We start from the raw sequence: 12,142 nt of genomic DNA, 5'->3' as shown, positions 1-12,142 counted from the left end.
ATGATTGAAGCAGTCTATACAAAAATCTAAGTTCACATACCACACTAAATAAATGCCTTCCGAACAAGGCAGCAATCCACTAGTAACAAATTCTGACAAATGATAGTGAATTTAGGTGATAAAGCCTGCCTGAATGAGAACAAGTCTTTGGACACTTAGAATTCTTGACTCACATCTGCATGGTTGCACGATTGCATTAAGCATAATGGATTCACTGCCTTCAGGCACAGCTTTATTGTTTAGAATCTCTCTTGACACGTTAAAGGAAAACAAAGCAATTTAATTCTACATTCTAACCTTTTGCAAAGATATTTGAATACAAGAAATTATATGATGCCAAGAATGTTTGTTTACAATGATTCAGCCAGGGATTTTTTTACTATTTTAAATATTTTGAATGGGTATATTTTAAGTAGTTTCCTATGTAGAAATTCCATAAAGAAGACACTGTATGTGAAAGTATTCAATCTATGCATATCTGTCTTATCTCTCTGTCCATCTGTTATCTATCTGTCTTTGTAGGGCTCATATAAACTGTGGTAATGTGCTAGTTCATTTTTCAGGAAAGAATCACACTCTGATGTTGGAGTTCTCAAATGATAACCATCTCATTTAATCCAGCCAACTTCAGTCCACTGCTAGCTATATTGAAAACATGAATGTGATAGGTTCCTTGTCAGAGTAGAAAGAGGTCATTTCTTTTTCCAACAGTTATACATACCACACAAAAGTGTCACCATTGTTTTAATGGAGCACCTAGAAAAAAAGACTTTGGTTCAATAACTGAGATCTTCAATTAAAAAGATAAGGAAATGGTAGATGACGAGAAAGTCCCCAGCCTAAAATCCTGGAAAGCTACTACTAGTAACAAACTGACCACAACAAAATATTAAATGATAGAAATGCTAGCACATCTGAGCAGTATTTTTTCCTTACATAGAATGGCTACCACATACTGGTATTTGCAAACAGTATTTACAAAATGGCTGCTGTATTAGATTTAGCCAATTACAAAAGTTTCATTTATTGAAAAACAAAATGGGTAATTACAGCTCAAAAAACATTCCAACAACTAACTAGGAAATACACAGTGATTGCTATTCACTGCTTTACTTAAATCAACTGTAATAATTCAGAGCATTTAGTGTACTATCATAAGCAGATTAGTAAAGTAATAGAGCTAATTAAAGTTATAAATCAACAATGTTGCACGTCCACTATCAATATCCTACTTGCAGTGATTTCATTTTTTTTGTGATTGAATGTAAATTGGATGTAATTTTAATCTTCATCAGAATATAACAAGTTAGACCATCATTACATAAAAGTTTTTGTTTAAAATCATAATAAGCCAATTATCCATTAATTTATCAGTCTGGATTGCTTTCCGGCTTTTGGTGATATATATTTTCCATTTGGATTAGAGATACTATATATATATACCTTTTAGTTTATAGTATCTTTCTAGAGGACAGTATCTTAATTCCAATAATTTCACAAGAATTTACAAATGTAAACAATGAACGGTGCATTCAAAAATATTCTTCAAGATACAATTCTTAACAGTAACTTGAATAAAAAAGGGCATATTAAAAATATTTACCCATATAAATATAATATTTATATATTCTACTAAAAGAGCGGGTTTCAGTTTAAAGGTAGAGTTTTGATAGCATTATTTGTTACATTGCAGAAAGCAGTCTATATTGCTGGCGTCTCTGCCTTGCTCGTTGTCTGAGCCGTCGAAGTGAGAGGCTCATTGGCTGCTTTCCAAATTTCTCCATTATCTCTTTTATTCGGGCCAAGTTGGTTTTGCTGATTGTGAAATCACACTGGGTTGCACCTATGTCATATCCTACGGCACAATTTTTCATAGACTGGGTGTAGCCCTCGGATTTTACGCTGACCACATATTCTCCTGGATTTAGAAGCCGCCAATAATCTCCATTGTTTGCTGATGAGAAATCAAAGAAGAATGAAATATTGAAATACATTTGCCTTCAGTACTATCTTGTTTTTTTTTTTAAAAAAAAAAAAAATATCTAAAGGCTTAAAGGTAAAATGTAAAAAAATAAAAGTTCCTCTCGCACATATGGGCTAGTTGTTTCCGGCTCTAGGGGAAATCAAAGGGCCACCTTTATAATGGATATGAGCGGTGCTCATCTCTGTTACAAAGCCAAAAAGCCAGCACTGTCTGAAGACATCTCCATGGTCATGTGGCAGGCATGACTAAATGCTGAAAGCGCATGGAACACTGTTACCTTCCCATCGAGATGGTCCCTATTTTTCTACTTGTATTTTTACATGCTTTCAAACTGCTAGGTTGGCAGAAGCTGGGACAAGTAATCAGACTTCACTCTGTTACGTGGTGCTAGGGATTCAAACCACCGAATTGCCGACCTTTGATCAACAGGCTCAGCATCTTAGCCACTGAGCCACCGCGTCCCCTTATCGAAAGGCTTACTTTTGCTTAAATATTTGATGATCGCTCTAGGATTGCTATTAAGAATTGGTATAGGAATTAATTATTTCTCAGGCTGGGTTGCTTTTAATCCTGGAAATATTTCAGCAACCTTTTAGTGTGCAGCTCAATCATATATATTGAGGTAACTTTATTAAACTATATGTTTCATATTTTCCCTTCTGCAACTAGTGGGAATATATGAGAGGCTTTTAGAAATTATTTTGTACACACAAGGATCAGTGTACATGCCTTGAATGCCTTTATAATAATCCATCTATCTGACAATGTGAAGTGCTGAGGCATCGGTCTCCATGTTGCAATATGATGATTTTTTTCCCTTCTGTTTCTTCTTGCTAAGCTAATCTGAGCCTAGATTGAGCTAAACTATAAATAATTAAATTCCTAGTGTTAAAACTGTTTTCTACCTTTTATTACCAAGGATATTTCAATTTCAGTGATAAGAAGTCAATATCTAGATAGTAAGGCAGACTTAATGATTATTTTTTAAAAGGATGACAGTCAAAAATTCTGTGTCTAGAACAGTACCCCCCCAACCTTTTAGGCACCAGGGACCAGTTCCATGGAGAGAGGTTTTCCCATGGATTAGTGGGGGCGTAGTTTCACATGCTGGCTGTATCCCACAGATGGGGGTTCTCTTGTTTGAGCAGCCCAGTTTCTGGCATGTTGCGCCCCAGTGCTGGTCCACAGACCAGGGGTTGGGGACCCCGGTCTAGAAAAATCCTAAAGCAATCACCTGCACAGTGAACAAAATGACACATGCTGCATATTTGTCTGGGTCATTTTTGTCTGTTGTTCATGAAGGAAAGGGAAGATAAGACACCATGTGAAATAAAAATCAACTCAGGTTATAGTCAGAAGGAGTTGTAGGACAACTCGCCATGGCTGATTCACTCTGGCCAACTCACCCCATCTATCTCACCGCAGTCAACTCACTTCCCTCAACTCACCATCATCTCCTTTTAACAACTACATAATCCCTTGCGGGGTGGAGTCTGAATGCAGCTGAATGTTTATTGGCCAGATGCTCTTCCTATCACCAATGCAGAGTTATATTCAGCAGATATATTTTCAATGTGTCCAGAAAGAGAAATATCTGCTTCTACCTAAGATCAAACTCACAGCTCCTGATTGTGAGGCGAGAGCTCCCTCTCTAGGCTACCATACCACTCTCCATCCAACTCACCATGGGACTGTCAGCTTCCAAGAATCCTTCTTCTGCTTATCTTTCCAGCTGCCATAGAAATGGGGTGAGGGAAGAATAATTGGACTTTGTGCGGGGAAGAGTGCTGGAGGTTTGAGTTGATGAAATGTAAAGTTTGGGATGTTTCTTAACTATGCTTACTTACTCACTGCGCAGATGTAACCCCTTACCTGCCAAGGTCAACCATCTTGGCATACCAGATGTCTGAAACACCACCTGAAGATGCCCCACATGACATTATACACATCTCAGATTGGGTGGCCAGTTTTAATTATTGGGTGTGGGAACTTGGGGTAACTTTCTATATGCGATTTTCATGCCTATTGCTTCAGATCTTGTATTATCCTGGTGCTACCATATCAATTCTCAGTAAAAGTCCTTTTCTCTAAAACAGTGGAGTCTAAGGTTTTGGATTTTGAATGGAGCCTCCCCTGACAGGGACAATTAAATGCAGGATAATTCAAGAGAGGAACATGTGAATTGCATTGGGACTTGTCTTGCTTTAGATCTGAATCTTATCCGGTTAGAAGTCCTTGAGGCTGGGGTGACCCAGAACATGCAGTCACTAGTCCCTGTTGTCCCTCTCTTGAGTTGTCCCACCTTGAATTTTCCCATGGTAAGTTGTTCTGCAGCAGGTTGTCCACAGTGAGTCATCTGGGGCAAGTTATCTAGGGACAAATGTCCCATTCTGGGCAGAAGCAAAAGAATTTGATTATCATTCCCAGTGGAACCATTTGTTGGACTAGAGGGTTTTAGGGTGACAAATTTGACATCCTAGGCACTAAAACAAAGCAGTTACATACCTTGAGATCAATTGCAAAGGACAAGCTATGATCCTGTTGTTTTTCCTTGATGAATATTTATCCTGCCTGTTCTCTGACATCTTACATGAAATTTCCTTTAATTTATCTTCACAGTAATAACCCAATGGCATAACTGAGCTAATACAAAGTGACGATAAATTATCCAGAGAATACCCCGCTCCTAGTTTTCCAACACCAGAAAAACTAACCTGACGTTTCATCTGCAAACTATATGTGTGACTGAATACAGTTGTGGTCTTTCTCGGTTCTGTTTCCTGAAAAAAAGTCAGTTGATGGACCACTATAATGAGGTGAATTACTAAGTTTTCAGATGTTACAAATGTTTTAAAATAGAAACTGACATTAAATTTTTTGAAAATTCCATCTGAAATATTATACTAAGCAATTTCATGATGGGCAGCTAAATTCTAATCTAATAACTATGATTGACCTATGATACAAACAATATATGCAAGAATACGTATTGATGCAAATCTAATGTCTATCTGGGTACTATGGATCTTTAACTTATATGTGATAATAATACAAATAGACATATACACACATGTTTTTCTGAGGGTTGCATTATTTTGACAGTGAGATTAAAAATAGATTCCATTTGCAACATTTACCTATCATGAATTTTGCTATACAAAAAGAAGCAGTATTGTGTATGTTAAACATGTAATTCTCAGTGATATTCAATATGACACGAATTTCCATAAGGAGATATTAGTCCTTGTTGTTGTTCACCGGCAGCAGGTGCTGATGGCTGTGGTCTTTGACAGCGAGGATGAAAGGGAACCAGTCAGGGAGGCTTGGCGAGGACCTGGACAAGGGGCCTGTGTCTGATGCAGGGATGGGGCCAGGACTATCAGAGACTATCAGCCTTTGGAGCTTGTGGAGTCTGGCAGCAGTGACAATTGTCTTGATGGTAGGAGGAAGAGCTGCTATTAAGGCAATGATTTGATAAGAGGGACTTGAGTCTGGGCCAAAAAAAGTGAGAAAACATCTCTGACAAGCCTCTCCTAGCTAAAAACAATAAGATAAGGAAAGGAAGGAGACTTTCAAGATTCTGTTGCTATAATTGTTGCAATAAAAGTTGTCCTGACTAATATGGCATTGGTTTAATAAACTGGTCTAACTTGTTGGGCTGGCAAGGATAGGGCTACTTAACTTGACAGGTTTGTGCATGCCACTAGATTGATGTTCAAACATTTGGGCTATTGTCCGTTATACCGCCTTGGCCTCAATTAGTTAAATGATCCCTTAATAAAACTGGTGTCAGGCCCCGAGTGAACTTGGAGCCCATCAGCTCTGAATATGCACCGCAGCAAGTCAGCTGGCCATGTCACCTTATCTCTGCTGCTGCTGGATCTGTATTTCTGCTCGTGTGATGGCCATTGGCTTTGGAATGACTCAGCAGAGCTGAAGATGGATTCTACAACAACTGCAGAGATGGAGGATGGATTCTGAAACAACTGCAGGGCTGCTGGAAATGGCTCTTTTCATGTATTGATGTGGTGCATATTGTCAGTTGGGGCACATACAGGTGGTAATTAAGCCTTAGGTTAAAACATGGTGAAGGTGGCACCAGGTGGGGATCAGTTAGTGAGGGTCAGAATAGGGTAGGGATGTAGCCATGTTATAGGGTTAATAGCATTTAGGGATAATTGGCAGGATTAGAACTGTATATAGGCCTGAGTGTGGTGGGTCATGATAATGGTAATAAAAGGAAAGGGAGCAAACTCAAATCCAAATCTAGCCTTGCCTGGCTTTTAGCCTTTCTCGTCAGAGAAGAGTATTTGTTGTTTGCTGAACTAATGAATAAACCATCATTGCACTACAAAGGAACTGGAGTTTGTATTCATTTCAGGACAAATCTTCAATACTCAAGGACTGCCTGAGAACTGGTCTGTGTAAATCAATGTTGGCTGTTTTGTTATCCTTTTTTCATTTTCTTTTTATAACAAAAATGTGTATTTACCTGTGCGGACATCATGGTTCACCCCTTCTATGGAAATAATTGCATTTGGAATTCCCTTCCCATGTTGATCTCTGACTATGCCTTTAATTCCACGATGCACCTGATGGTGAAATAATAAGGACAAATAAGGATCAGCATCAATACAAAAAGGAATTACATGCTGATGACTGTTTTTCAAAGCTGAATAATTTACTATGGGCTAATGACTTTAAACAAATTTAGCAAGTTTCCCTCATTTAATCTTTATATAAAAGGAAAAGAGTCTTTGGCATGAGCAGTTATAACAAATGCCCACATCCTCTCCATCATCATCATAATTATCATCTCAAGGTTTAGGAGGTCCCCAATGAATAAACAGCTTCAGAAAATTTGACATTAGTCCTATTTTAGAGGAAAACAAAATGCTGAGAAATCAAACGGATGAACCACCTTGGAAATCACAGTGTGACATTAGAATATTTTAGACAAACCTGTATGCCTTGTTATTATTTGTTCCTTCCTGTTAGGTCAGCAAGCTAGCCATACTATCTTTGAGATTTGGTTGGTAGATAGAAACCATTTGATTTACTGGGCTACATGATCCTGATTGATCCTACTCTCTCTTCACTCCCATTCAATTCAGCTTGCTGTGAATGTTTTCTTACAAGGGAACTTTCAGTAGTTTGTATGTTTTTGTGGGGCGGAATCTCATAGGTCTGGTATGCAATGCAGCCTGCATGGGGACGGTACCATTTACCACTAAACTTGCATATGTACTTACAACTGAGGATTCTATACACAATCTTCTATAAGGGCTACATTCAAAACTGTAATAAGGAATACTAATTTAGGATTACCAAGAAAAGTTTGTAGTGTTATAAGAATAGATTCAGATCACCACATGTCATTTAGTCCAGCCCCTGCTAAAGTATTTCAGACCTAGGCAAAAAATAGTGCTCTTTTGCAGCTGAGATGCAAAGTAACATATGCAAATATAGGCAGAGGACGTAACTATGGATGCATAGAAAAAGAGAGTATATATGTAGAAAAGCAGGGGTAATAATCAGGGGTGGGATTCACATTTTTTAACAACCGGTTCTGTGGGTGTGGCTTAGTTGGTGGGCGTGGCTTGGTGGTCATGTTATTGGCTGGGTGTGGCCAACTCAATATCACTCACATCGAGGCACTCATCTCCTCGCCCGGCCTCTCATGACTGTGGGGATGCTGCAACAGTCGTAAGTGTGAAAAATGGTCATAACTCACTTTTTTCAGTGCCATTGTAACTTTGAATGGTCACTCCACACAAGCAAAGGAGGAGAAAAAAACTCCAGAGAAGTTCCTGAGACAGGAAGTCTAGTCCTGCCAAGAATGTAATAAGGGTTAATGGAGAGGTAGTTTCTGTAAGCAATACCAGAATGTTTCCTTCCTGCCTTCCTTACAGGATTAGGCCAGTAATTTCTTCTAACAACCGGTTCTCCATACTGCTTAGAATGTTAACAACTAGTTCTAGTGAATAGGTGCGATCTGATGGAATCCCACCCCTGGTAATAATGCTGAAGATTTGTGAGAATGGGATGTATGTGCTTCACAAGTTTCCATCAAGGTCACATGTTCAATCTTTGCAAATCCATCTTGACTTTATTTTAATGGGACACCTGAAATGTTAAAGAGAGTAAGGCACCAGGCTAGAAACCATGAGGCTGAGGGCTCTAATCTTGTCTTGGACATGAAGTCACTTGGATGATTTTGGGCCAGTGATACCCTGTCTCAGAATACTAAGAATGCAATAGGAAATGTTTTTTTAAAAAATCTTGCCATGAAAACTACAGGGATTAGAAGGCACAATAATAATAATAATGCCATTTGCCATCCCATGTTCTTGGAAAGGAGTCAATAGGTAAGCAAAACTGTCAGATCCAGTCTAAACATCTGGCTAGCTATGCGACCAACTGCAATTAATAATAATAATAACAACAAGTTCAGAAGTAAGAAGCAACATGGAATTTGGGAAACATTTAAAAAGACTGCAAGTAACATTCACTGTTTCAAAGATTTTGTAGCCTTGAACTGTGAATTTGCATAGCCGTATTGAATATATCATTCAAACTCTTATTAATAATAGAATGACCTGCATTATATTATGTTTGGAACATAATAGGGATATAATGTAAGTCATTCAACTTCACATTTACAGGTCTGCTGTAATGATTTGCCATTAAATAACTTGTTACTGAGTTAATAGAATTTGATCCTGAGTTTCCTCCCTAGTTCAACTTATTATGAAAGATTGAACTATAAAATAATGATTTAAATATATATAGATAAGCAGATAAATTGCTGTTTGTATATTCTGTACCAGCTTTGAACCATCATCTTAAAAATATTGCCAAGGTCAGAGATATAAGAAGCTATTAAACCCACTTCAAGGTACTGGTTAGATTTACTTATAGAAAATAGGTTTTTTTTTGTCTGAACTAAAATAGCTCCATTCTGGGGGTGGGGCGATGACAGAGGGGAAGAAAATAATTTGATACTACTTTTGAAGGCTCAAATTTTTCATTCATGCCAATACAAACTGAGTATATTTAACATTTCTCTGGGAAAGCATCACCAAGCAAACAAGAACACGGATAACTCTCCAAAATCATAAGGATTACATGAGGAACAAGCAAGCAGCAGAGAACAAGTTGTGGTTAAGAAAAACAAACCCTTCTCTTTCTCACATTTAGTCTCTAAACTTTAAGCCCATTGTTTATTATAATTCACTGCCAGGAGCTAATAGATTCAAATATTCAGTCTAAACTAGGTTATACCTATTTAACACTTAAATGGGAGATCATGAAGTTCTAGCTGCAAGCTAGACTGGTAATTAAGGAAAGGAATAACAGAAGCACATAAGAGCGAATCACATCCCACTGCTGCAAAGAAAACTACATAGATATCCACGTAATCAGCAGAATGACTCAGCTCAAAAGATACTTCATTTTGTCATTGCTTATGCAGCCATCAGGGAAGTGTGAACTTAAAAAAAAGAAGCAAATCAAAAAAGTGATGATTGAGATTCTTAGTTGCCATGGAATGCAACGTGATTGCTGATGAGAAAAAAATCAGCAATAATTCCTTGTAAAGGTTGGAAAAATAGAGGATTTGCAACAGCAGGGTTTTATATTGTGACAATTTGCTGCAGTTTACACTTGTGATTCTGTTCCTTACCAATGAGCATAAAATCGTTCAGCACTACTTATATAGAGCTGTATATATGAAGACCTGTCCCAGGAAGTGCAGCCCATGGGGGCTGCAATCACATAGCACCTCAGTTTGCTTCCTACTGATATCTCTGAGTCTTTCCTCACTAATTGGTCTGAATAGCGAGGAGAGGAATGGCAGTGGAGGAAATTGGCTAGTGACAACTCTAATCATTTTCACAGAAGTCCAGGTGATGCTGCCTCCAAAGGGACAAGCTATTATTTTATTTTTATTTTATACACCTTGAAGCTATGGTGGGATAGTGCCAGCTGAAGAAGAAAATTTGCCTATTTGATGTGAATTATCACATAGATGAATTTCCTTCTCCAGCTGGCACTAGCCCAACTAAAGCAGTATTCCAGTATTTGACGGGCTGCCACAAAGATGAGGGTGTCCACTTATTTTCCAAAGCACCAGAAGGCAAGACAAGAAACAATGGATGGAAACTAATCAAGGAGAGTGCAACCTGGAATTAAGGAGAAACTTTCTAACAGTGAGGACAGTGGGATAGTTTGCCTTCAGAAATTGTGGGTGCTTCATCACTGGAGGCTTTTAAGAAGAGACTGGACAGCCTCTTATCTCAAATAGGGCTCTTGCTTGACCAGGGTCGGGACTAGAAGGCCTTCAAGATCCCTTCCAACTCTATTCTGACTGATGGATTGGTTTCCTAATGAACTGAGGATGAGATGAAGTAGGACATGTGACCAAAACAGAAGGCTGGCTTCATCAGACTATTATTATGTCATGATAAAGTGCAGAAACGGTCTTTTACATTCCTGGGTAAAAGAGCAAACGAGGACAGGTTCTGTATTGTTTTTTTGTTGGGTTGTGGTGTGTGTATTGTCTACACTTTTATTTATTAATAATAGTTTTCAAGCTGTGTGCTAAAGGCAATGTGGCTTTAATTTGTTGAAAATTGCTGACATCTCATCAAATGCAGATACAACCATTGTGCAGTGTGTTAGGAAAAGTTCTTCAGCCAGCAACCAGAAAAAATATAGATTTTGTGCCATTGTTTATGGGAAGTGTTCAAGAAAATGAAGCTGTGTATTGCTTTTTGTTAAGGTTTCTGTGGCTATAACCACAAACTGGGGAAAATAGCCTATTTAAAATTTTGCTTCCTGCAGGATTTTAAATATGCCATAAAAAATAGCTCTTTAGCAACATTTCTGTGTAGGTTGGATAATGTGCATTATTATTAAGATGGGCTTAATAATAATATACTTACCAGGGTGAAAAAAATAAGAGAACAAAGAGCTTGTTTTGAATTCCTACTGTCCTCTATGACAGATCATTCAAAACATGAAGTGTTTATCCATAGCCGAAATCCAAATACTTTTTTTATTTAATGCACAATAAGGTATCCATGAGCTATTTAAAAAAAATAATGATGTCTAGCAGAACTGGTTATGGAAGCATTTTCCCTCTTATGTTTTTTTTTTTTTTTTTTGAAAATTTTATTTGGGTTTTCACAAAAACAAAATACAAATAAAACATCTTTTTTGAAAATAGCATGGTCCCAGGTTATCTTCTTCATACAGACACAAAACTCAATTTCATGCTCATTTTTATATTCTATTCCATATCTTATTACCATTTTATATTTTCTACATAGTTTTTCCCCTCTTCTAATTTTCTCAACTTTGTTTTGATTATCTCAATTCAAATCATTATATTTATACTTTTGTCTGTCCTGTTACAATTTCACATTATCTTTTCTTATTAAACAATTTTTTCCCTGTAGTTACCAATTAGAGTATGACACCTTTATATCCTTTAATTTTATCCATTCAAGCTCTTATTTAAGCTTCAATGTATACCTTTATGATTATAGCATTCAATATAATACATAACTTCCAATTGAATTCTGCTTGGTACATTCTTAAAATACACACTATATTCTTAAAAAGAAAAAATTATATATATATGTAAATAAAACACATTTCATTCCAATTCAATTCTATCATTAATATGCATTAAAATCTTAACATCTTTAACATTTCTTTTCAGTTGAATATCATACTTCCTTGGGAACACTTATAAACTTTCCATAGTTAATTCTTTTTTTCCCCATATTTCTCACTTATATTTTTATAAATCATTTCTAATAATTAAAAATGTTCCCTTTTAATTCTCTCAATCATTTTAATCCATTTATTTATTAACAAATATCCCACTGCATTACAATAAATATTTTATCCATCATCATATTTTCTAAAGTTATTTCTATTTGTAATATAACAAAGCTATCTTATGTACCTTTGCAGAATCCCTTTTACAATTAAATTTTCACCCATTATCTCTAAACAAACTTATGGTTACAATCCTTACATCTTTTCCCTGTTTCTCCATTTCTTGTTTCTGTCTTTTACAACTTCTTTTCCTTGCCTTCTTCCCCCTCTTCTTCTCCCTCCCCCCTTTACCCCTTCATCTCTCTACTT

At 37.0% G+C, this 12,142-nt stretch overlaps 1 protein-coding gene across 2 annotated transcripts in view; it reads right to left on the bottom strand.

The window, feature by feature from the left end:
* Positions 1-589: 589 nt before the first annotated feature.
* Positions 590-12,142, bottom strand: part of CPXM2 (carboxypeptidase X, M14 family member 2) — a 112,493-nt gene continuing 100,940 nt past the window's right edge. The window contains exons 13-15 of one of the 2 annotated variants that reach the window (XM_087964356.1): positions 6,477-6,576; positions 3,669-3,716; positions 1,875-1,954 (exon numbers count right to left, since the gene is read on the bottom strand). In XM_087964356.1, the coding sequence (XP_087820482.1) occupies positions 3,679-3,716; positions 6,477-6,576 (138 nt within the window). In that variant the 3' untranslated portion in view covers positions 1,875-1,954; positions 3,669-3,678. Of the gene's footprint in view, positions 1,955-3,668; positions 3,717-6,476; positions 6,577-12,142 lie in introns of both variants that reach the window. The other variant, XM_026669135.2, reaches the window with a different exon arrangement.

This window comes from Notechis scutatus, chromosome 4 (assembly GCF_049901735.1).
Source record: "Notechis scutatus isolate UNSWTSFEM ecotype Mainland chromosome 4, rNotScu1.2, whole genome shotgun sequence".
NCBI classification, from domain to species: Eukaryota; Metazoa; Chordata; class Lepidosauria; order Squamata; family Elapidae; genus Notechis; species Notechis scutatus.
Note: the sequence above shows the minus strand (reverse complement) of the source record. Positions and strands in the feature narration are given on the sequence as shown.